This window comes from Mastigoproctus giganteus, chromosome 4 (genome assembly GCF_048544385.1).
Source record: "Mastigoproctus giganteus isolate SK-2022 chromosome 4, ASM4854438v1, whole genome shotgun sequence".
In the NCBI taxonomy this organism is placed as follows: Eukaryota; Metazoa; Arthropoda; class Arachnida; order Uropygi; family Thelyphonidae; genus Mastigoproctus; species Mastigoproctus giganteus.
Genome location: NC_143578.1, coordinates 152,651,827 through 152,679,050, shown reverse-complemented (window position 1 = coordinate 152,679,050; position 27,224 = coordinate 152,651,827). Strand labels below are relative to the sequence as shown.

The 27,224-nt window shown below is 35.3% G+C and overlaps 1 protein-coding gene across 3 annotated transcripts in view; it reads right to left on the bottom strand.

The window, feature by feature from the left end:
* The window catches only part of ICA69 (islet cell autoantigen 1-like protein), a 206,569-nt gene that overhangs the window by 23,329 nt on the left and 156,016 nt on the right, over positions 1-27,224 (bottom strand). For all 3 annotated transcript variants that reach the window (XM_090372977.1, XM_090372975.1, XM_090372976.1), the window contains 2 exons: positions 19,649-19,938; positions 10,319-10,678 (listed from right to left, as the gene is read on the bottom strand). In XM_090372977.1, coding sequence (XP_090229103.1) covers positions 10,319-10,678; positions 19,649-19,938 — 650 coding nt within the window. The remainder of the gene's footprint in view (positions 1-10,318; positions 10,679-19,648; positions 19,939-27,224) is intronic.

Here is a 27,224-nt window from a genome sequence, read left to right as displayed (position 1 = left end):
TGCCAAGCCCAAACTCACCAGATGTGAGCCCCTGGGGTTAAATTCGGGTTGAGTGGAGAAAAAAGATCTCTATGGCGGGCTTGGCCTTTAGAATGATGATGACGGAAGTTATGTATATTAATTAACACAATTTTAATTAATATTATCATAATAATATTATGATTTTAATTACTACTCATAACATTTGACCACAGAATGGATATGTGCACATTTTTATGAGATTAGGTTTTATGAGGGGGTTTTGAAAAGTTTGTGGCTTGAGTACGAAAGTTTTTTTTTTAATTTGAGGAGTTTGGTAACATGTTACCTTTCAACAGAGTCCCCTCTGGAGTCGATACACTTTTGCCACCGATGCTGCAATGCATTGATTCTAGCTATAAAAAAGTTTACTCTTGGGCCTCCAGGAATGCATCCACTGCAGCAATAACGGCACTGTTGGTAGGAAAATGGATGCCAGCCAGGTATTTTTTCAGATTAAAAAATAAGTGAAAATCTGATGGTACTAGATATACGGTGGATGGTCCAAGGTTCCAAGGGATCGGATTAACCAGGACACTTCAAGACTCCAAATAAAAAAATAAAAAAAAAATCAACCTGAAATCATAAAATTCACGTAATAATTAGAATAGGTATAAACAGATGTTTTGCAAGTCGTAAATGAGTGACAAGAAAAGCCGTTATAAGTCATCATTAGGAGATTATTGTGCCTATTATCTTGCAACCCCCACTGTCTTCACACCCATCACACAAAAAAAAAAAAAAGAGACCAAATGTTTAGTTTGTTTTACTGTGTCACATTGATCATTGTGTTCCGTCGCACTGCAAAAGGACAAAATTTTTTGTTTCATTATTTGTCAGCAATGTCAGAATTTTTTTTTATAGTAACTATTTTATTTTTATTTTTTTTTTTGTTTAGAAATCACAAAAATTATGGGCAAACGCAAGAGAATTAAACAAAAACTTGAAATTATTCGAAAGCTTGAGAGTGGTGCATCTGTTAAATCTCTAAAGAACCATTATAATGTTGATGACCAAACCACATGCGTCATTTTAAAAATAAAGGGAAGCATCGAATTAGACATGCAAGTAGTACATTGTAAGTTTTTTGTTTTTTTTGTCTATCGCCATACTTTTTTACGTAGGTTGCTGAACATTTTTGGGTACAGTATGTCCCTGACTTACGTAGCTTCGGACTTATTTTACGTTTTTTATATGACTGAAGGGGAACACACATTTCACTATAATAACTTAAAATTCCACAGAATTCCAGCTATTGGTATTATCGCAAATGCAATAAGATCAAGTTTACTACCTGTTTATAATTAGATGAACTAACAGAAAAGCCCAGTAACCCAGAAAGCGCAAATTGTTTTATGGCAGTGGCCTCCAGAAATGTGTTTTAGTAAAATGTGAGTTCATGTGGGGGGTGATAATAGTGAGTTTTGCTTTAACCCTGTGAAGTTCTTTTCAGAAAATTTAAATTTTGATTGTTGTCATGGTGCCTACTAAGAGAATAAGTGACAGCGGTACTAGTAAATCTATCAAGAAAAGGAAAGTGATCGAGTTGGATCAGAAAATTAAAATAATAAGGATGTATGAAAATGGCCAAACATTAACAAGCATCGCACTGAATTCAGATTTGTCAGTGGCAATGTGAACACAATAAAGGAGAAAGACAGAATATGAGAAGCGGTGAAGCGATCAGCACTAATGAGGTCAACTATAATAAACAAGGCTACAAAATACAAATCAGTTTTTACAGTACAGTAACATGGGTTTCTTTCTTTTATGTTTTCTTTTCTTATGTGCTACTCCGGCTACTTCACCGCCATCCCCAGATAAAGTTTTTAATTGAACTAATTAAAAATATATAACTACTTTTCTTCATCCTTCTGAGGATATTATGTGGTTTTTGTAATTTTGGCATATCAGGGATATAGTAGCAATATTTTTTTAGTCATTCCCGAGTTACATAAAACTCAACTTACGTAAGAGTCTGAGAATGTCTCTCTTACATATGTCGGGAACTTACTGTATTTTTGGATTAATCGGGAAATCGATTATCTGGGAATTTTTTTTTACCATCTATCCCGGAAAATCAAGAGTCTACTGTATATAGAAATCACACCTGGGAGTGGGGGGGAACTATAAGGTGGGTGATGTGGGAAAAATCCAACTTATCTTGATTGAGTTTCCTACATGAGAATCAGTGCAAAGGTGCTCTAAGAGATGAATCTATATCACCGACTTGTTCTTAGTGAATGTATACAACTAAGAAAAAGTGGAAGCAGTGGTATTAGTGGTTAACAAAAAAAAAATGGGTAAATTTACACTTTGTGTGACGACTTACAAAATTCTTAACAACCTAAATAACAAAATAATAATGTAAAAATAGATAAAACTTATAAACTTAGTTACACTATTTTAAAGATTATAGGAATCAAGTGTTCTTTAAAATCATCATCACTGATGACTTTCCTCTTTATTCCAATGATAGTAATTAAGAACATAAGTAGAGAACAACTGGAAGATGTCTTAAAAACTTGTAAAAGTTATGACTCAGGAGAAGATGGGTTAATTTTATCAAGAAATTTCAAGAAAGTTGCTCATATTATATAATTGAATTTAATGTGAAAATTAATGCTGAAATAAAAAAAAGTTATTCCAATATATCAAAAAAATAAAATATTACTGAATGTAGTAATACAGTGGCATAATCGTTTAAATTCAAATTGCAAAATATATGTGAAGAATATTAAACAATAAATTTTTAGTATTAGCACTGGCAAAGGATGCAAGAAAGTAAGCTTATTAAGCATCAGCCAAAAAATAATAATAATAATAATAAAAAAAAAAACCTTCTCACATCACCTGTCCATCCCATTCAATAGTTTGTCTAGTTCTTCCTTGAATTTATTCAACCCTACTCATTTCCACAACAGATGGAAGTTTGTTACAACAATAAAACACCCACAAATAAGTGAACAGAAGAACAGTATGGTTTTGAAACAGAAGATCATAGCAGATGGTTACTTTCCCTTAAAAATATTAAAAGGAAAAACAGAATTAAGCATCACATAGAAGCCATATGGCATTTATTGTGTAAATAGAAATAAATCGGTGGAAATTTTAGTGAAGAATGGGATACAACGAACTCTTCTTCTTCATCTTCACCTTCTTCCCACGTTTATATGGGGTCGGCATTTCTGTCCTGAATTCTTTTCCTCCATTCCTCCCTATCCTGGGCTTCCTCTTTCCTCCATCCTCTCTCTTTTAAATTATCTGCCACCTTGTCCTTCCATCTCAGCTTAGGTCTCCGCCTCTTCCTCTTCCCTATCACCTCCAACTTTTCACATCTCTTCCCCACATACTCCTCACTTCTTCGTTCCACATGTCCAAACCACCTCAACCTAGATTCCTGCATTTTTTTTACTCAGAGGCCCACCTTAACCGTACCTCTGATGTAGTCATTTCTTATCCTGTGCTTCCTCGTCACACCACACATCCATCTTAGCATCCTCATCTCTGCCACTTCCATCTTCTTCTCCTTGGCCCTTGTATCGCCCATGTCTCAGCACCTTACATCAATGCGGGTCTAACCACAGTTTTATACACTCTTCCCTTCATTCTACAATTTACTTTCTTATCACACAGCACCCCACTCATCTTTCTCCAGTTCAACCATCCACATTGCACTCTATGCTGTATTTGGGATACAACAAACTAATTAATACAAATTACTGTAATCTTCTTCTTCTTTGTCTTCGCCTTTTCCCACGTTATATGGGGTCGGCATTCAATGTTCCCAATTCACACTTTACATCCTCTTCTTCTCCTCTAGTTGGATTAACTTCTTAACCGGAACACATCTATTGGTTTTGGCATAGTTTTTACGACCGGATGCCCTTCCTGACATCAACCCTTACCATTTATCCAGGCTTGGGATTTAAGCTGTCGATCTACTAAACCTGCCGCAGCCATATAAATGGAGTAGCTCTTATTCGGTGATGAAGCTTCCTCGTGATGTCACAATTTAATAATTTTCCGCAATTTATGCCGAATTTCTCATCACCACTGAACAAGCAGGTGGCACTGCTGTAGTTCTTTTATCTACTGGAAACATCCAAATGGCTGACGGTAGAATTACTGTGACCTTGAAAATACCAATAATGTATAACTCAGCAACATGTGAGTATTTTTAAATACAAAAATTGGTATCCTGAAAACTTCTACATCAAAGCTATCAGGTAACATAACTATTCTACTAAGAATTCCCAGTGACTGATTATAGTTCCTTAAAAATTTAATGACCTTGAAATTTCCTATGTTTTCCTATGTCCGAACATAATAATGATAGCCATTTTAAAAAAGTTCACAGTCCGAAAAATAAAACCACCTTTAGGTCCCAAATCTTAACCTATCACTCACCCACACTTATTTTATCTAAAATATAACTTCTTTTTGAGCAACATTCCCAAAAACCTTCTTTATTAATTAATTTTAATAGTGTACTAATTTAGATAGCACACAGCTGGTGCCACTTCCACTTCAAATTACTGTAATATATATTACATATTGCAGTAATTAAATTGTCTTATAATAGAGATTTTAATTTTCCAGATATTAATGGGAACCTGTGGGTTTATCACCCACATTGGATTTACTGGATGAATGTTTTCTACCAGCATGGGAGAGAGGCAAAGAGTAAGCAATATGCTTGATCTGGTCATCAACAGTGACTCTTGATGCATTAAAAACTGCAAATAAAAGACCACTAGGTGGCAGTATTCACAATGTATTCATGTCACATTTACTTAAAGATGTAACTATTATTGAGTACAAAGGGAAAGGTTTTTTGTTTTCTTAAAGTCTCAATCTCAGACAATTTTTAAGTTCTCTGAAGTGGGACAAACTGGTGATGTACTGACAACAAATTCTAAATGGGAGGCACTGAGGGAAGCAATAAGAGAAGTTACTAGGCTTTTTATACCAACTATGAGATACTGCCTAGACCTAAATGGTTATCACATGAATTGAAGTGACTTGTGGCAGAAAAGAAAAATACATGGGATGGAAATAAATTATCAGGCGGTACTAGTGCCTTGAATAGATATAAACTAGTCTGCAATCAAGTCACAAAGGAGGTTAGGCAAGCGAAGGCAGATTACGAGTCTCCTCTGAGAACGAATGCAAGGAAAAGCAACAAGGACTTGTTTACTTATGTAAACACTAGAAGGAAGTGGATGAATCACATTAGTCTGCTAGATATGTGAATAGTTTGGTTGTTTATAAGATCCTGCTCAAACTGCTCACAAATTGAATAGATATTTTAAAAACATTCACAAATCAGGAATTTTTTAGGGATGGGGATGCCAGCAGTGTTTCAAATTCTAACAGGGAACTATATGATTTTGTGACAACTAAGGAAGCAGTAATAAGAAGTAAGCAAACCTTCAGCCTCAATTATGAGAGCATCCTTGGATTCAAGGGAGATCCCTATTGACTGGATATAGAAGGAATCTATTTTGCAGAGATGGTATTCATTTAAACATGTGGTGCAAGGATTTTTGCCAGTATCACTGAGGATACTTTAAGGCAGTGGTTTCAACCTTTTTTTAATAACAGCACCCCTACTCAATTTTCTGCCTGTTAGATCTGATTCTCTGTGCATGTGTGTGTGTGTGTGTGTGTGTGTGTGTGTGTGTGTGTGTGTGTGTGTGTGTATATATATATATATATATATAAATAAATTAGAATGATGCCAGCAGCATGGTAAGACAGAAGAGTGAAAATAGTCAAAATTAAACATAATGATAAAACCAACAGGGAGGGAAGAGAAGGATAACAAGAGTAAAAATATTGCAGCAGAAACTCTCCAAGATAATCTAGAAAATCTAAATGCAAAGATAATAAAATAATAATCAATTAAATTTTAAATGCCAATTAAATAGAAATTTAACAGCACCCCCTCTGACGGGCACCAAGTCCAAATTTATGTGAAATATCACCAGCAGAGATGTAAACCAACTACAATAAAATAAAACAAAAATAGACTGACCATTATGCCCCATCTCAACAGAGGACTACAAGGCCAATAATGGTCAGGTAATCGCTGCATTTCGATTGCTAGACAAATTGCTGCAAAGGCGAGTCGACCGAAAGATCAGTCTGCCACCCGATCCCCAGATCGAACCGCCAATGCAGAAGACTTGAATAGCAGTGGTCCTGATGCAGCGAAAATTAAAAATAGGACAGATACAAGCACTCCAATGCAAAGCCACACCACTGACAAAAAGTAATCTTAACCAGATTATATAGATGAATAATGAACTATGGATGGCAGCACGGGCACAGTGTTAGCAAATCCACTCAATACTGTCATGTGATATACTTATACATATATTTGAATAATGTTTGAAATAGTTGAAAACTGAATCTTTCATAATAAAAAATAAAAAGGTAAAGCAAACAGAGGCAGAAAAAAGCATATTCCTCTTCATTCGTCTATATAATCTGGTTAAGATTACTTTTTGTCAGTGGTGTGGCTTTGCATTTGAGTGCTTGTATCTGTCCTATTTTTAATTTTCGCTGCATCAGGACCACCACTATTCAAGTCCTCTGCATTGGTGGTTCGATCTGGGGATCAGGTGGCGGACTGATCTTTCGGTCGACTCGCCTTTGCAGCAATTTGTCTAGCGATCGAAATGCAGCGATTACCTGACCATTATTGGCCTTGTGGTCCTCTCTTGAGATGAGGCATAATGGTCAGTCTATTTTTGGTTTATCTTATTGTAGTTGGTTTACATCTCTGCTGGTGATATTTCACACAAATTTGGACTTTGTGCCCATCAGAGGGGATGCCATTAAATTTCTATTTAATTGGCATTCAAAATTTAATTGATTATTATTTTATTATCTTTGCATTTAGATTTTCTAAATTATCTTGGAAAGTTTCTGCTGCAATATTTTTACTCTAGTTAGCCTTCTCTTCCCTCCCTGTTGGTTTGATTGTTACATTTAATTTTGATCATTTTCGCTCTTCTGTCTTGCCATGATTCTGGCATTATGTTTATTTTTAAATCATCATTCTAATTTATTTTTATATTTCAAGCATCATGTAGAGGAATATGCTTTTTCTTGCCTCTGATGTTTGCTTTACCTTTTTATTTTTTATTACGAAAGATTCAGTTTTCAACTATTTCAAACATTATTCAAATATATATATATATATAAAATATTTAAAAAATGTTATATAATAGTTATTACAATAATATAACTATAAAAAATTACAATTCATACTACAAATTATATATATATAATAATTTTATTCTTTATATAGAGGTACTAAATAAACATCAATCACCACAAAATTAAAGAGATACCGTACACCTTTTTATAATGAAATAAATATATAAATTTTTAAAAAAAATAAGTTTAAGTAACTTAAACCCAAATTATGTGGCATCCTTGGAATGTTGTTGAGGCACCCTGGATGAAAACTACTGCTTTAAGGGTTCAGGAAAACTGCTAGTTAGGGGGAAAGGGTAATACTGATCCGTGTTTGTCTGATGATATGGGTCAAAGTAATGCTTGCACTCACCTCAAGAATTCTTATTTGTTGCTGCAACAGCTGATGTTATGAAGTTCTGAGGGTAACAATATTTTAATTGAGCAGGAAAATAAACTAAGGAAACAAGCCTAAATAACTTCAATGGGTGTATCATGGTAGTAAACTATAGAAGAATACTTGGTCTTAACTGTGTCTACAGTAATGTCAGTAGTGTTGTCAATAAAATGGCTGAATCTGAACTCCTAGTTAGGACAGATGCAGTCAAAATAGGGCTAACAGAAATGGTGTCACACAGAAACTGGGAACGATGAGTTACACCCGTATGTATAATGTATTTAGGGAAGATAGGAGTGGTGGGTCATGCTTTTTACTAAAAGCATGCCTGGGCACGAAAAGAGCTTTTGCTGAGTCTGAAGTTACTTTTGCCAGCATAAAATCTGTGTGGTGTAACTCAGTTGATAGCAAATGTATAATGAGAGGAGGAGTAATCTACAGAGTATGACAAGAATCTCACTACATGCAGCTGGAAGGCAAGTAAGCACTAGTGTGCCATTATGGGTGACTTCAATCTGCCCCACACTGATTGAAATAAGTGAGAGGGAAACTGCCCATGGGAATTTTTTTTTCAAATTAACTAGATGATTATTATTGTATGTTAGTAAAAATACTAGTGGTGAGAACATTCTTGCCCTCATCATTACTCATAAATTAGATGACATCACAGGGCTTAAAGTACAGTCAGGTAGTGATCACACACTCATCAGTTGGAAGATGTTGCAATATTTACGGGTAAAGACATGGGTTTTAATTTCAGAAGAGGGGATTTTGACAGTTTAAGGCATCTTTTGATTGGGCAGATTGCAGAGTGAGGGTGAATACATTTAAAGCAAATATCACAGATGCCATGAATGCACACGTACATTCTAAGTCCATCTGCCTAACTTTTCTAGATCCCATTGCAGTAGCATACTGTCATTAACCACTCGATCAACCTTTGTATTATCTGCAAATGAGGACATGTGTGGTTAAACGGTAACGAAAGTTCCATCAAAAGTTTTTAGTTTCAGTAATTGCTCAGGTTGTCGAGCAGTGGCAACTTCAACCAGTAAATCTCCAGATCTTAGGTGATAAACTCTCTTGGAAGTACCTATTATGCTTTCAAGGCATTTTTGCACTAAAAACGATGAGAGTTTCCCAATAGGTTGTTTTTTGGTCGAGTGAATAATAAGGAAAGTTGGAGTTATGATTCTGGTTACAGTCTTTTGACATTTAGATGCAACAAAATCAGTCTCTGACTGTTTTTGCCCTGTAAAGGTCTCATCTATGCAACCAGTGGATTTCTGGGTTTTAGCAACTGTTTGCTCCATTTTGCCCTGGAAGGGAGAGTTCCCCTCCACCTCCAGGTTACCGGCCTCACCACATGGAGGCAGGAGCAGTGCCACCTTTGTGACCAAGCAGTAGTTGGTTAGTAATAAAACAAAAAATTAAGAGAAGAAAGAAAGGTTACTTTTCCTTCTGATCTAGTAAAGTGCTTTCTTTACTAAATGAATTGTGTTAATGTAATGCTGAAAATAAGGAAACAATTTTATTTCACCAAGAAAAGCGCTAATTTACTGGCAAAGACACGTGATCACTGAAATGCTACTGCTCCACATAAAAGTTGAACTGTGCCACCCGGCAATGCTTCTAAAATTCATAAATACAACAAATATATATTTCTCACAACTTCATTATTCAGTAATTTTGTATCTAATACATGCACACATGCATGTACACAGTAGATATTTGAGAAGCATAATATAAACACATGCCTGAAATTTGTGAAAAAATAACAAATAACAAAAGTTTGTATTACTGACTAACGACAGAAAACTATCAGCCTTTGACATCTGTACAATTAACTCTGACAATATTGGTGGTGAGAGGGAACATTTTTGGGAACACATCTTGCAAAGTGCAATCTATGATTAACAGTTAATTTTTATAGCTAAGAATTATAAATAAAGGGCTTACTGAAAAAAAACCCAAAAAACTATTCTTCTTTTGCAACTCATAATTAAATTGTAAGTAGAGAAAATAAATACTTAATTTTTAATTAAAAATTAATAAAAATTAATTATTTAAACTTTTTGAAATTGTGTGCTTTCCTTCAAATTATGAATATAACTTGAAGGAAATCAACAAATTCAAAATAAGCAAAGAAAAAAAACAGATTACATAATGCAAAATTTATGTCATTTTTATTTACCACTTAATTCTGAGTCATAGATTTCGAACAGTGAAGTCCCCCCCCACAAGATAAGTTTCTGTCGTGTTTCTTATTTTTAACAATGAATTTTTAATGTTAATGCAATCATTATACATTGCAAGTGCAACCTAAAAAATAAGGATTTTTTCATATCAGTATTAACAAAATATTTGGCATTTTACACTATTTGACAGTTCTGAAAAAACAGTTTATTATTAAGCCTATCACCTAAACCACTACAAGATGCTGCCAGAACCTGATGTGCAAGCACATAGGTTCTGGTAGCACTGGCAAGCTACAGGAGTCTTGGTGATGATGGGTATCGGTAAGATGCCTGAAACATCACCTTAAATATATAGTGGTTTACTCGATATGCTTAATAAACTATATTATTCATGTTGTAAATGAGTGGTTATTAAATATAGTAATTAATCTTCATTGTGGAAGGACTTATAAAAATTTATGTTATGCTTCACAGAAATTAAGAAGTAATTACAAACCCTGGGATTTAAGGTGGAGCTTGGCAAAACCAGAATTCATTTCTAGCAATTGGGATGGCAAAAAATTAGAAATTACAGAATCTGGATCATGTGAGACTTTATCTTCTTCATTACCAGTCGCGGAAGATTGAGAAGGATCTACCATACCAATAGCTCCATTGGTAATGCATGACTTTTGAGGGCTAGGTGGCTGGCTACCAAAGGTTGCTTGCCATTGATGGGAAAAACTATCATCTGCACCAGAACCAGGGATTGTGGGTATATCACCAGGAGGAGCATTTAAAATTTCGCTAAGAAGTGTTATATCATCTTTCTCAAAGTCATCTACCTCTGGATTATTAGTGAGTAAGTCTTTAGTCCCTAATGAAAAAAAAAAAAATTTTATTTAAAGTTCATAACACTTCAGGCAACTATTTTGTAGTTATACACTAAATTAAATGCCACCATCATATAATATCAAATTAAAGTATCAAACAAAACTCCATTATGTATAAAACATGTAATTAATGCTAAGCATAAAGTACCTGTTTTATACATAATGTATGTACACAAGGTATATGCTTATATACCTTGTGTACATACACATCATTGAGTTGCACGAATCACAATATTTGGATTGCTAAATACAGTGCCATAATTAAGGTCAAATTTTAAGCTGGTTATTCCAACATCAAAAGGCATTTTAGTTTTATTAAATCACAAACTTCCAACTTCTGTTAACCAGAAACTTCATTTGAAATTCAGTATTTTTTTTTTAATGAAAATATCAAGCATGAAAGATATTAGGACCTACAGTACTTAGTACCGTGTTTGGGTTGAAGGTTGAAGAGATGAAAGAAGATACTTTTTTTAAGTTGACATCAGACAGTGGAGAAGTTAGAAGATAGAGAGCTATCTACCATCACCAGCAGTGAATGGTCAGAGAGAAAACTGAATACCCAATTATAAAAAAACAATTGGCAAAACATAAGATGAAAGTTTATTTAGAAGACCTTTATGCCAAATACAATCATATGTCAAGAGAAACTGTTTAAGTTTCATCTTAAATCTTTCCACTGAATTTGTCCATAGATGGGTAACAAAAGCCAATTACAGGAGTGGACCAACACTGTTGAAATCCATACTAGCAATTGATTAGATAGAAGATTTCTACATAGTTTGGGAGTTGGCAGTTAATGGATTTCTCCATTACTTTAGAATGAGTAGAAGTAAGTTCAATGGGACGATAATTGGATGGGAGAGATTTTTCACCCTTTTTTAGAAACTGGCTGGATACGAGCAAATTTACAAGCAGAAGGAAAAATACCAGTGGAATAAAAAGTGTAAAAGAGGTGACAGAGAACAGGAGTAAGCTCAAGGGCACACATTTTGAGAACAAGTGGAGAAATACGATCAGGACCTGGCACTTTCTTGGCATCAAGACTGTCCAAAATTCTTCTGACAGAAGACCACAGGTTGCATTGAATGGAGTGTACTAGGAATGGCAGGAGGTGGTTTAGCAAGATCATCAATACAAGAGTTAGAATAAAAGTAAGATGCAAGTAGTTTTGCTTCTTCATCTTTAGCTGAGGTGGCAACAGGACCATTGGGTTTTAACAGAGGTTGGAGAAGAAACTGGCAAAGGTTGTGGCCAATATCTTTGGGAAGAGACCAGAATGCTCGACTAGCATTTGGACAAGAAGCAAGTTTTCTACTCTTAGCCTCAACATCTAGTTTGGACTGGTTAATAACTGCTTTACATGGTTGAAAGCCAATTTCAATATGCAATGAGCAGCCATAGTGCATTTATTAGAAAACCAAGGTTTAGATAGGGGACAAGAGTTTTCAACACAAGGTTGATAATCGCCATGAGAGAAAGGCTCCATCGAAGAAGAGATCATCACCAAGTTGTGATCTGAGATGCCCACTCACCTCAACTGTGTGCTTATTTGGAAGGGTTGCTTGTGAGAAAAAGAAGTGTTCACTGTTTGGTTAGGATTGTCTAGTATTCTGGTAAGCAAATGAACAATCTGTATAAGGTCATTATTAATTGCAAAAGCCTTAGCATCTCGACCATCTGGATCCACAACTATAAACAAGAAGCCAGCTGGAGATGCAAATATTAAAATTGCCAAGAAAAATTACCTCACTGTTAGGAAGGTTGGATTGGAGAAGTCAAGTTCCAAAGAAAGGAAGTCAAAGAGTTCCAAGTGATTAGTGGAGTCAGGAGAACAACAGAGGCAACATATGAATTTGACAGAAGGATAGAGAAATTTTAAGCGAGAGAATATCAAAAAGAGACCTAATTACTAATTCCCTGACAGGTAATATCAGAGCAGACATATTCACAAGCGCAACCTTTGAAGTGAAAAGAATCATACAGAAAACAATTAGACCAACTGAGGTGAGCAGTATTTGAATCAACTGGCAGTTGGGATTCTGTCAGAAAAAATTAATGGGGCTTGGCAGACTAAGTAGAAATGGGCATCATTGAGATTGGAACTGAGACCATGCACAGTCACTCCCTAATTAACGGAAGGGTTGCGTTCCACGGAATGCAAGTCAAATTTTACATAAGTTGAAATTTCCCTAAATAAGCATTTAGGGAAATTCCACACTCTAAACTACGCCCAAAACTACTCGAAACTAAAAGCAATAAAAGAAACGTTTGACATACGTGTAAATAGAATTATTCAATTAATTTTTTTTAATCTCATGCACAGGAAAAATTACAATGGTGTACAAAATTACAAAAATTTCAAAATGATAAAATTACAAAAACATCAGCAAGTTTTACTTTTCAAGCATCATTGCCAGAATCAATGTCTCCAGCTGATAAGCACGGCGCTGCAGAAGTTGAGGGCTGTGGAGACTTAGAAGGGTTTTTTTTTTCCATATCACAAAATTTCTCTACTGCTGCAGAATCGACACTAGTGACTTCACTGCATACTTTAATGTTTTGGAAACCAGCGTGATGCTTGAACCTATTAAATCACCCGTTGCTTGCCATGAACTTGGCTTAGGGTTTGCCGTACTTATCATTATCTTGATAAATACTTCTTTCTTGAATGGCCGTTAGATTCAGGGGCACTTGCATGTGAATCTGATTTTCCATCCATATTATTAATAGCTTTTCGGTCTTTCATAGAGCACCCAAATGCTGTTTTGTGATGACTGTTGGGGCAGACTAGCTCCAGTGTGAAATACTTTGATCCTTTAACATGTTCTTTTATACGCACACTGTTCCTTAAAATCGTATTCACTGTTGAAGCAGCGAGACCTAATTCCGTGCAAACGATGGCAAACTTTGTCCTGCTTCATACTTCTTAATTAATCATCTTCATTTCTAAATCAATTTTGTTTTGTTTCCTAGCACTGCCAACACTTGCACTTTCTGTTGGTCTCTTTCCCTTCATCACTGTAATAAGTAAATAGGAATGAAGGGAAGATTCTGAAATTTATTCATGTTTTTTATATGATTGAATATTTCAGTAAAGGGGAACACCTTTAACCATAATAACGTAAAAACTCACACAATTCCAATTATCGGGATTATCGTAAATGCAATAAAATCGAGTTTACTACCCGTTTATAATTATATGCACCAACAAAAAAGCCCAATAAACTGGAAAGAGCAAATTGTTTTTGTTTTATGGTAGTGACTTCCAGAAATGTGTTTTAGAAAAATATCACAAAGGCATTCAAAATTGATTCTTATAATGGAACATATGATAACGATAAAAGTGCAGTGCAATTTCCATTATAAAAATGACCTTTTAGAAAGATAAATAGCTTAGTTATATAGCGAAAATTTCAACTTCCGAGGTCTTGGAATTAATTACCAAAAAAAAAAAAAAAGTGTTATTGGTTTCACATTACAATATTTTCATGATACTGCCATTTATTCCTACAGGATGCAAAATATGTTTCCATGATTCTTTTAAGTTTTCACCGGCCGGCAAAAACTAACATAAAGTTGAATTTCCTTAAGTCAAGTATTATATAAGTCGGGGATTGGAGGCTTGAATTAATTCAAGCTTCCAATAGCCTCCAATAAGCAAAGTGGTAATATTTTACTGGTTGATGAGAATCATTTACCACATAGTATTTCTTGGTAACACAGAGGGCGGCATTCCTCTGTGTGGTGTGGATGCCAAACCTTGAGCCCTGGGTAGTCACCTTCGGTATATTTGTGAAATGAATGAGTAAGCGTTTGGGAGGTTTATTTCTTTTTGCAGATCAGTTTGTTCCATTAGCTTGGTTATTTATGATGTATTCAGTAGTAAGAAAAGTGGGGAGGTTTGTATGAAGTAATGAAATTTTTGGATATGGCATACGTACAGCCAGCCCCTTGATATAACGTGGCTTTGACAATGGCCCCCCTCACACTATTCTGACTCCCTCCAGTCACTGGCAAAGTAGAGGCAACAAGATTATACACTAACTGATCTAGATTCCTCTTAGAGGGTTACCAATAGGTTTGGTTCAGTGGACTATCTAGCAGCTAGCCTGCAAACACCATTTTAGAGCTGTACCCTTGAAATGTAAGGAAGATTGGATCTCATCATGATGCCTGTCAAAATCTCAAAAGACATCAATCATACTGCATAATGGAAGAGATGGGGGTTGTTGGAGCTTTACTCTGGAGACTAAACATGGGTTTAACCACTTCAAGCCTCCAATAAGCAAAGTGGTAATATTTTACTGGTTGATGAGAATCATTTACCACATAGTATTTCCTGGTAACATAGAGGGCGGCATTCCTCTGTGTGGTATGGATGCAAACCTTGAACCCTGGGTAGTCACCTTCGGTATACTAGGTGCCATATTTCAAGACTTGCACACAGGGTTACTAACAGCCCAATCATCATCAAGGTGCAAGCAGAGGATTTGGTTGTTGTGAAATGACTGGACTTTGTCAAAAATTAACTCAAATGTCATCTCAATATCAGTTCCATCAGTGTTTTAAACTACCAGGTAGCAAGCCCAGCTAGTCATACTTAAGAGAATATTTGTGACAGACTCAAGGATTGAGTTTTAAAATAAAGATGGAGACCAATTATACCACGATGGTGAGATGACTGAAGGGTCAAACTGAGTATAAAATATGGATGGATTTTACATTAAAAGTCTGGAGAGTTTGCAACTATTCTCCAAGAAGAATAAAAAAAAAAAAAAAAAAAAACATTTTTTCCCGAAAATTAAAAATAATAAAAGTAAGTAGTAAGAAAAAGTGGTGAGGATTGTATGAAGTAATGAAATTTTTGGATATGGCATATGTACAGTAAAAACAGCCAGCTCCTTGATATAACGTGGCTTTGACAATGCCCCCCACATAGACTATTCAGACTCCCTCCAGTCACTGGCAAAGTACAACTGTCAGGTATAGCAGCACATTTTTTGTTAAAACTCCGCATCACCACTGCAGGAAGAAAGAAAGGACAACTGAATATCTCAAATCTAGCAGTCCACTGCCCAAATATCAGCAAATTTAGTTCTCAGATCAGACATCTGTCCAGACAGGAATGAAGCATGCCTGACTTTCTTGAGGGAAACAACTGAGTACACACATGCTTAATTTTTTTTTTTACTTCAGTGGCATATGCACAGATTGAAATTGTTTAACTCTATATTTTTTCTTTTAGCACTTCTCTCTAGATATTAGAAAACATGATCAAAATTAAAAAGTCACTTACTCATTGGAAAATTTTAACAACAGCCCCCACATCTGAGCAACAAAGTTAAAAGCCAGGTATCCTCTTATGCTGTTGGTAAAAATTTGCCATGAAACACAAAAGTGTAATTAACAAATTAAGAGCCTACAGCAAAACTTTGGGAATGAGTTTCATAAATAATTAAATTACAAATATTAATCACTCAACACATTAATTATAAAAATTATCCATAAAATGATACTTTTATATAAAAACAGAAAGATTTTTAACAAATGTCATATTTTTAAATTATACATTCATTATTCCAAGTCTAACTCTATTCGGCACCCACAATGAATCAAATCCTTACCCTAGTCATGCCTCTGGTGAAACATAACTGTATCATGTGAAGAGGGAAAAGCTCCAAAGTAAGAATGAAGCATGCCTGACTTTCACACATAAAAGATAGATCAAAAAGAAAAAGTCACGTACTGCTTGAAAAATTTTTAATAACAACCCCTTTATAAGGAAACAGATGTTAGCAGCTAGGTATCTTCTTACACTGTTGGTTAAGTGACACTATTTTTCTGTGGCCAAGGTAGACTACAACAAAAGAAGTGTTGTGAAATATAGCCATAATACACGTGAATGGAGAGCCAGCTCTGATGGCAGAAATTTGTGCAGTAAGCTATTACAATATGGGGGAGGGATAATCAAGGAAAATACCCATAGCAGATGCAGCAGGAGAACAAGCTCCGATGATAGATAAAATTCAGTTCCATCTATATATTTACTGAATTTAGTAATGCCTTCATTAAATTAAAAAAAAAAAAAAAAATCATTTACTGAATAAGTATAATGGCAAGTAAAATAACCAAAATATAGCAAATTTTATTCAGAGCTCCATCTGATTTCATTATAATGATGTATGCCAGCAGTCAAATTCAACTATTCACAAATCAAATATCACTGCATACGCATTTCATATAATCCATATTAAAATGCATACAAAACCCTATATTACTGATCTGGGAATGGTGGCAACTTTAAAATACATCGCTTTTCAAATAATCCAATACTGAATACTGTTGTTGTAGTAGTAGTAGTAATAAAAATAATAATAATATTTGTTTATCAGTGAATTTTATTAGTGATACTTTGTTTATCAGTGAATTTTATTAGTGATACTTTGTTTATCAGTGAATTTTATTAGTGATACTTTGTTTATTAGTGAATGTTTAAAACTCAATTGTTTGTTAGTGAATGAACATTTAGTTTTCAAGGTTATTTGAGGCCTAATCATTAAGTGCAACTGTTGTAAGTCAAAATATTTAGTTGAAAAATTTAATTTAAAAATTTAATTTAAAAATTAATCATCTTAAACAGCAATAAAGTATCTTTTGCATGATTGGCACAGATAGAACAATTTAGTTAATGTTTAAGACTCTTTGAGAGGCATCAATGCATCTGTATTTTTCATCTCTAATTACAATGGAACAGGTAATTTGGATGATACTACTCATTCCACATGAGTTGTACCATCCAAATGGTTATACTTGGTTAGAGTAAGTAGCAAGTCATTAACAAGCCATTAATATATGTGACCTGGATTATGAAAATTTATACTTGTATGAAAAGGTGGTTAATGTGTGAAAAGAAGTTTGAGTAAACAGCCATTAAAGTAAACATGATTCTGTGCGAGGTAGATGTCTCTTGCGGGCCTCTGCTCGTGATGGGCAACAACTTACAGAAACCCCAGCGATATCGGCTTTATTTTAAGACATTCTTTTAGTCACATAAGGGATGTATTTTATGGACAAAATACATCCCTTATGTGACAGTCATGAAACCAGCTGCTGATCTGGTGATGTTTGTAGAAGTAATTCTCTATCTATTTTTCAAGCCAAGAACTGCAAGGATGAAGAGAAAGAACTGAAGCTGAACAGTCTTTGGACCAAAACCAGAAATCAGAGATCGTATTACCAAACCTGGTGTGGCAACTCAGATGATATGACTAAGGTAATATCTTTCGATTTTGCTCAAACAGTAAATTATCCAACAAGTCCTTAGCAACCAGGTTCTGGTTGCTTATTTCAAGTGCACACGAAATTGTACAGTATTTGGTATAACTAATGAAAAAGAAAAAATTCAGTTCAACTATTTGATTGATGAGGAGCAAGACATAGGAAAAGGTCCAAATTGTGTGGTGAGTTTGTTGCAACACTGCCTGGAAACTTCTCAAGAAGCTGCCACACCCTTGTCTTATTTGCAGACAACCATGTGGGACAGAATAAAAATAATACACTTCAATATCTAATGTGGAGAGTGGCAAAGGGAATGAAGGCGTGTATTCTCCTCAATTTTCTCCTAACTGGTCATACTAAGTTTAGTCCTGATCGAATGTCTGGAATCTTTAAAGCAAAGTATGCTGTCGGTAATACTATACCCACAATGACTTGATAAATTGTGTTATTACCTCCTCTCCTGGAGGTCATAAGGCCATCTCTGCCAAACAAGTGACTTCGTATGAATGAGATGTATACTTGAAGCAATTTTTCAAACAGTTAGCTGGGGTTACTAAATACCATCACTTCATGATTTTCCCTAGTGGAGTAGCATTAGCATTAGTAGAGGCATATGATGCAAGAAAGCAAGCTTATGTAGCATTAGCCATAAAAAAAAAAAAAAAACTGCTCCCATTTCACCCCTCCATTCATTCCAAATACCTGTCCAGCTCAGCCTTAAATTTATTTAGGCTATCAACTTCCACAACAAGTGAGTAGTGAATGCAAGGAAATTTGCTGATAGTAAGGACATTGATGAGCTCACTCTTCTATTAAAACCATTGGATGGGAAGATGCCAAAGGTAATCAAGCTAGGAGGACTGTCACTGGCTTGCCAGTGATACTTGTATAACAACATCAGAAGCCTAGTAACAGAGTCTTCCAAAGTAGATGAAGTGCCCCCACAACCAAATAAAGAATTGAAGAAGAAGAGGAGTGAACGTCCAGCATGAATGGGTGTGATTTGTTCTTAAACTTGATAATTTTGTATGAGTATTTCTGTATGTCTGCCTTTTTTTTACAGTAAAAATTAAGTACGTTAAATTTTTCATTTCTTAAGTTTTCCAGTTTTTATTTCCCACCATTAGGTACAAATTGTGAAGCACCGAATTGATCTAGAGACTTGGAATTGGTTTCATTGGAAAGAGTGCACTTTTTTCTACAAAAATCATGTAAAACCTCATAATCGATATCTTGACACATTAACCACCTTTTCATAGTCCAGGCCACATATTGTAAATTGTGCGTATTTTTGGCTGGTTGCATGTATGTGGGAGGGAAATTGCACAACTCCACATGATGGCAACTAATAACAGTTCCTAAGTCTTTATAGAGAATTGCTTCAGACATCAGTAGCTCAAATGGCTGAGACGAGATATCTCAATCCATCTAATCTGTTGATTAAAATTAAATATGATATTTCTTAAAGAATAAACTAATAAAAATACTTCAAATTAATTTCCAGCATTTTAAAAATATTAAAGTTATAACAAAAATAAAAAGAATAAAAATATTGGGCCTTTCTCCATTACTATGAAGTTAACTAGATGTAAAGACAATTATAACAGATTTGTGCTGCTTTAATACCATAGTAAAGTACTAAAAATCAAAGTGAGACCAACAACCAAACTTACATGTCTGTTTCAGTTCACCTTTATCAGTAACTGAAGGCAAACCGGATATATGATTTTTCGATTTAGAATCACCTCCTAAATTCAGTAAAGGCACATCGTCTGTTGACTTTTCTTGAGTCACCAGTTTAGCTTGTTTTCCCTGACTAGAATTGGATGATATGTCTTTTTTGCTTGGTGAATCAAATAAATTTTGCAGACTTTCACTCTTCTTTTTGTCTGTAACTCTGTCACCTGTATAACCTTCTTTGTCATCTTCTTCATCATGATAATCAGAGTCAAAGAAAAGCAAACTGTAAAATACATAGTATAATACAAAAATAATTGCAGTTTGTTTCACAACAACGTAATTTTAGAAATTACAGATTTGGTTCATATATTAATAATTATTAAATAAGATTCAGTGACTTTCTGTCTATATACTGTAGGTCCTGCAGAAGAATAAATGCAAGGATAATGTCCTGGAAGTGGTAATATAGCATGTAGTGAAATCTTATTTAAACTGCACTGCAATGAATCCTTTAATTTCTTTGGGATACAGATAAACCTAGTTTTAAGACATACAAAAGTAATGACAAATGCACTAAAAATGAAAATCCTGTCCCCATGTCTGAGAGTAATGGGGAGCTGGATCAAACAAACATACTTCAGGGAGGTATTTTGGAATGGAAGCCTCAGAAGCTTCGGTTCTGTCAAATTGTACACTTGCTTTTTCTTTCCTTACCAGTCGCCATCTTAAAAAATTATAAGATGTAAATTGTACTTTTTGCCTTGAAAATTCTTGAACACAATTCTTGAAGTCATTCCTTCTGCTTCCAGTGTAAGGATAGTAGTAGAGTAAAATGGTAAAACTTATAAGTGTTTCCTTTAATAATTAAATTATTTCTGCTCTTTCTTTTAAAAGTTCATATTCTGATATTTTATTATTCAGCACAAGAAACTGTGAAGAAGGGTATAAGCTTCATTATTTAAAAGGTCATGAAACCATAACCAACAGGCAAAGGTAATAATGTCACATAGCTCAAAGTACAAGTTAGTGCAAAGCGTATTAGTACACAGCAAACTCTGAATTAGCAAAAACGGCATTGTTTTAGTTAAATCTCATATTGTCAATACCTTCACAACGAGTTGCCGTGATATTGCACTCCTTTGAATAAGTAACCCTTCACCAAAGGAGAAGACTATTGTTACTTATTCTCAGCGGATACCACCACCCAGACGGCACCATTTCAGGGCTATTTGGCCCTTCTTCAGTGGGCGAGTAGGTACCCAGGTGATGCAATGATGACAAAACAGTTGTGAAGTATAACTCCACAATATGAGAGATGCCTGATGGCATATAAAGTGAATTTAGGCTGAAATACTTTAAGGGCTTAAGCCCCAGGCTGCAAGAAAATTAGACAATCTCATATTGGTTCATAAATTAAATCTCATATTGTGAATACCTTCACAATATGAGATTTAACTAAAATGATGCTGTTTTTGCTAATTCAGAGTTTGTTGCGTACTAATATGATGTGTTTGCACTAACTTGTACGATGTCTAATTCTCTTGCAGCCTGAGGCTCAAGCCCTTAAAGTATTTCTGTCACATAGCTCTTATTGAATTCTATGTGTTGGGAAGTTTTAATTATATAACCAAGCCATTCTCTGTTGCCTGTTTAGCAGTATACTGCAAATATTTCTCTGTAAACAATGTCTCAATGTAGAAGCATATTTGCTATAAGCAATTTAGTATGCAGAATACTGAAACATATTTCATTAGTTTCATGTTAGTGTTGTTCAGAAAGTGGCTGGTAGCAGGGCTCAAACATATGCTGAAACATACAACTTGAAATATTCTGTTTCATTCTGGTTAACTTCATGAAATCTGACTCAAGATTTAGTTTTGAACAGTACAGATATAATGGCTTAATGATAGTTCATAACAAGATTTCATTGTAACAACACTTGAAAATTACCACCAATATTCTGTTTCTGACAACTCTCATCTCATTATAACAACATCCTGAATATAATTTCGAGAAAAACAGCAGAATCCAGTCTGGGTAAACATAATTTACTGTTGAAATGTTTACTGGCAAACTGAAGCATCAGTTAACAAGTAAAAGGTAGGTAGGTAGTTAGTTGTTGGCGCATCGGCTTCTGTGGCCATATTGCACCTCCCAAGGTTTTTGCAGTACTTTGATCCAAGCCCGAGGCGGGAATCGAACCCGCGACCTTTGGGTTGCCGGGCAGGTACTTTACCCACTCGGCTAGCCCGGTCGGCTCACAAGTAAAAGGTACTGTATATGCCAGTTTTACTTGCTTTATATTTACTTGATTTGTTTATTGACTCCACTTTAGCAGTCCTATTTTGACCTATTAAAAAAGGAAAAAAATATATCTAAATTGTTCATAAAAGGATGAAGCAGCATGGAGAAAGGAAGTTAAGACATCAAATGTAAATAGAGCTCAGACTGTATTCAAAATTACATTGGACAAAAAGAAATAATACAAAAAAAAAACAGCAATTATTATTTTTTCCATACATATCACATAGGATAACCATATAACATACATTGTAGCTGAAGCATTGGATATTATGTTTTGTTGCCATGTACTGATTGGAGGAATGAATAGGCAATACAGTGAATGCACAGAAATGAAATGTTCTTGGTTCATGCATAAAACGTTTTAACTTTTACCCCACCCTTTTTAAGTTATGAATTATTTATTTACTATTTGGTAATGCAGCTGAAATGTAATGCACTGAATACGTTAACTAACTTGATAAACATCTTTTACACTAGGGACAATGGCAAATTAATTAAATTAGTATATAGAAAAGGGAAGAAATGCAAGTTTTTATACATTTGCATATAACAATGTATATATACTGTATATGCTAAGTGCCTATTGTCTTCACCAGATTTGCCTCTCCATCTGGATGTAACAACTTTACATACCAACTAAGAAATATTGTTCAAGGTTTAGGCTTAAGTGGATGTCACATGAACTAATGAGACATATGGCAGAGAAGAAAAATGCATGGGATACATACAAATTAACACGTGACACAGAAGCCTATGATAGATACAAGTTGATCTGTAACCAAGTTACAAAGGAGGTTAGGCAGGCGAAGGCAGATTACGAGAAATCTTTGGCAAGGGATGCAAAGAAAAACAGCAAAAAGTTCTTTATTTATGTAAACTCTAGAAGGAAGGGGATGAATCGGATTGGTCCACTTGATATCGATGGGTCAACTGTTGATGATCCTGCTCAGGTAGCTAACAAACTAAATGAATACTTTGCATCGACATTCACACATGAGGAGTTATTCAGCGAGGGGAATGCCAGAGGTGTATTCAACTCTGGCAGTAAGCTAGAGAATCTTGTAATAACTGAGAGAAAAGTGGAGGAGAAGTTGTTGAAGATAAATACAAGAAAGGCACCCGGGATGGATGGGATCTATCCAGTTATATTAAAGGAGGCAGCAAACGAAGTAGCAAACCCTTAGCATAATTATGAGAGCTTCCTTGGACTCAGGGGAGGTACCCATGGACTGCAGATGTGCAAATGTGACCCCAATTCACAAAGGAGGATCAAAGGGCAACAAAAGTAATTATAGACCTGTTAGTTTAACTTCTGTTCCAGGAAAATTAATGGAGGCACTGGTTAAAGAAGCACTGCAGGATCATCTAGACAAGACTTCAGTTATAGCTCAGACACAGCATGGTTTTGTCAAGGGGAAGTCTTGCCTGACCAATTTGATTGGATACTATGATGCAGTCACAAAAGAACTGGATGCAGCGAATAACTTTGATATTATATACTTGGATCTTAGAAAGGCTTTTGATACTGTTGCACATGGAAGACTGCTGCACAAATTGGAGCAGTGTGGCATTGGAGGCAAATTGCTGCTATGGATAAAGGGGTGGTTGAGGGGGAGAAGACAGAGAGTGGTAATCAATGGACACTGCTCATTGTGGACTAATGTTATTAGTGGAGTCCCTCAGGGTTCAGTACTGGGTCCATTATTGTTTTCTGTATTTATATATGATACTGATGATGGTATATCAAGCTTAATGTCCAAGTTTGCAGACGATACGAAGGTTAGCAGGGTTGTCAAGGACACTACTGACACTATGCTACTGCAACAGGATCTGGAAAGGTTGAGTAGATGGGCTGAGAGGTGGCAAATTAAGTTTAACATTGACAAATGTAAAGTACTACATATGGGAAACAGCAACCCCAGAGCAATGTATGAACTCTGTGGTACTATACTGACAGTGGTAGAGAATGAAAGGGACCTGGGGGTGGTTGTGCATGCAGATATTAAGTTTTCTGAGCAGTGCAGACATGCTGCAAGAGTAGCTCATGGTGTATTGTCGATGATATATAGGAATTTTTCTAGCAGGGATAAGGAGGTGATTATTCCCTTGTATAAGGCAATGGTCAGGCCACACCCAGAGTACTGTATACAGGTCTGGGGACCTCATTTCAAGAAGGATGTAGAGATGCTGGAACGAGTACAGAGAAGGGCAACAAGATTAGTGAATGGAACAAAGGCTTAAGTTTTGCAAATTACAGTGTCTGGAGACTAGGCACCAGCGAGGTGATCTGATAGAGGTGTATAAAGCCTTGAATGGTTTGAGCATGCTCAATGCTGATGAGATTCTTCCTCTTGCTCAGAATAATCACCTGAGAGGGCATAAATTCAAATTGAGGAAAGACGGATGTAGGATAGACGTGAGGAAATTTGCCTTTAGCCAGCGGGTGGTTGGTTCGTGGAACAGACTTCCATCCCTTGTCATGGAAGTTGATAGCCTAAATAAGTTTAAGGCTCAGCTGGACAGGTATTTTGAACGAACAGAGGGGTGAAGTGGAAGTGGTTATTTTTTATTTATTTATTTATTTTTTTTTTTTTTTTGGCTGATGCTGCATAAGCTTGCTTTCTTGCATCAAATGCCTCTACTAATGCTAATGCTAATGCATTGTGGATTGTCAACAGTGCTCTGGGTCAACCAGACAACCTTGATGAAATTAATAGTACCGTGGAAACAGAATGATGAACGCCATCTTTTTTCTCCAATGTAAAATCAATCATAAACTGCTTACAGACCAGAATATGATTGCTAATATCAAGATATTACTGTATAATCACACTCACTAAATGCTTGGAGCTGACACAATCACCTCTGATGATGTCAGTTCATATTGTATGAATGTTACATGAAGGAAGTTATAGGCTGAATTTGATTTGTTGCTAATTTCCTTTGATTTTGAGTAGTCTATTGGTGGTACACAACTCAAGATCAAGTTTTCACCAGAGCAACTTCAAGGTCTCAGAGGAACCATATGACAAAGAGACAGAAAGCAAAACTAACAACTTTAAAACTGATCAACTTCTTCAAGTACTGGATGAAATCATGATTGGTTCCACCAATACTCATTACAAGAAATGAATGAGAGGAAGAAGGCCAGGATATGATGAACCCCACCCTCCTTTTGTAAGGAGGAGGATTATGGCTCCACAGCCTTCAACTTATGTATTTTAAGTTTCTTTTATGTAGATTTAGGGCGATTCAGCCTCCAAAGAGTTAAATTGGTATGACACTGTGTGTTTAAATCAGTAAAAAAGTATTATTAAACTAGTTTTATTGGTGTTTAATTATCCTAAAAATTAGTTTAGTACCTATCAGCCTTTACGTTTTCTTTATATTCTCTCTTATTTCTGACTTCATTATTCCCATACTTTTGCTTGTTTTAATTTACTTTGCTGCTGATGTGCTTTTATTTCACCTGTTAGTTTCAATCATATTCTACATTATGTATTTATTGGTTCCCTTATTTCTGAAATTAATATCATTTTAATATATTCATACTTTGAAATTATGGGGTTATGGAAAAAAAATAAATAAATAATACAATAGACTTTCAAAATAATGGCACCTTCGGGGATTCAAAGTGCCATTATTTCGTTTTTTCTGTTATCTAGAAAGTTTTAATTTTAATATATTTAATGTGAAATAATGAGGCTAAATAAGAAATAGAAAGGTTAAGAACGAAATTTTATTAACTGCACATAAAAAGCATAAACATGTTGACAATCCAATGTCATATTCTGCCATTAATACACTTCTGCTTACACCCTGTTCTATTTTCTTTATTATATCAAGTTTAGTCTGGGCAGGGAGCACAGTGGTATTATCACCCCACACTAGGTTGAAAAGGCCTAGGTTTGAGTTCCATCAATGATGTAAGGAACTTTCATGTGCTTTTTTTCACTCCATGGGTGAGTTAATCGGTCTCAGGCATAGATAGCATAGATTTAATTTCTGAGGTACCAACCTCCCCAGAAACTGGGGTACACAGTTGGCACCCCAGTTTCTGGGGGGGGGGTCGTCCAGCAAAACAGGCAAATCGACAAGAGAACACACACAATTTACAGATACAACAAATGGGTATATGAATTAACTTTCTGGGTGATCCTAAGGTTATAGTTTGGATTATATCAAATTTGTCAATAAGCTTTAATGCTGTTCTTCTTTTCTTCTCTGTATGAGGTTTATTAACTTTAGAAGACATAGTGAGGGGTTTTTAATTTAAAATAAATGTAAAACAGTGGTATAATCAGTGATATCAGTACAGAATTCACTTTCAAAATGGCAAATGTAAAAACTATAGTAATCACGTGACTTGCCGTTTTCTTTTTTCGGCACTGCAAGAGACATCTGTGCTGTATGTAAACATCCATTATTTCAGGTGCCGTTATTTCAACAGTCTACTGTGTTTTTTATAACTGTGGAGTTTTGTTTGTCCAATTTTCATAAAATTTGGGATGTCTTGACAAATATTTCTAAAAGAGACGTGAACAGATGAGGTGTTGGGACAAATATCAGAACAATTCTGACAATTTTTAAAATTTTTTTAAGCTATTGCTTAATAGCACTGGCTAAAGACTGATAAATTAAACTGTGTTAATAAATGGAAATAGTAAAACACATGGCCATTAAGGATTAATTGCTGCCTTGCTTTGTCATCCAAGAATTAACAATGACCATTACAAAAGCAGCAGAGAAACTTCATTACAAAATCAAATAATTAAATGCTATGACTAGCTTATGGTACATATGGCTACAGGATTATGTTTTAATCTGCAGTGACCTTTCTTTGGTAATGCATTAGCAGCAGCATATGATGCAAGAAAGCAAGTTTATACATCATCAGCAAAATGATCCTGCATTACTTTTTTTACCAGTGACTCCATTGTTTTCCCTGGAACAGAAGTTAAACTATCAGGTCTATAATTAATTGTGTCACCCTCTGATACCCTTTGTGAACTGGGGTTACATTGGGACATCTCAGTCTGTTCTCAGTCTGATCCCCTTTGTGAACTGGGGTTACAGGTGGGTGAAATAGGTGGGTATATGGGATGTGTTAGGGTAACTAGGAATAGGAGTATGTATGCTTGCATGTATACCAATGCTAGAAGTATAGTAAATAAATTTGATGAATTTGAAGTGTTGGTCAAGACATCAAAGGCGGATATTGTTGGGATAGCAGAGACGTGGTGTCACACAGATATAAGAAATGCT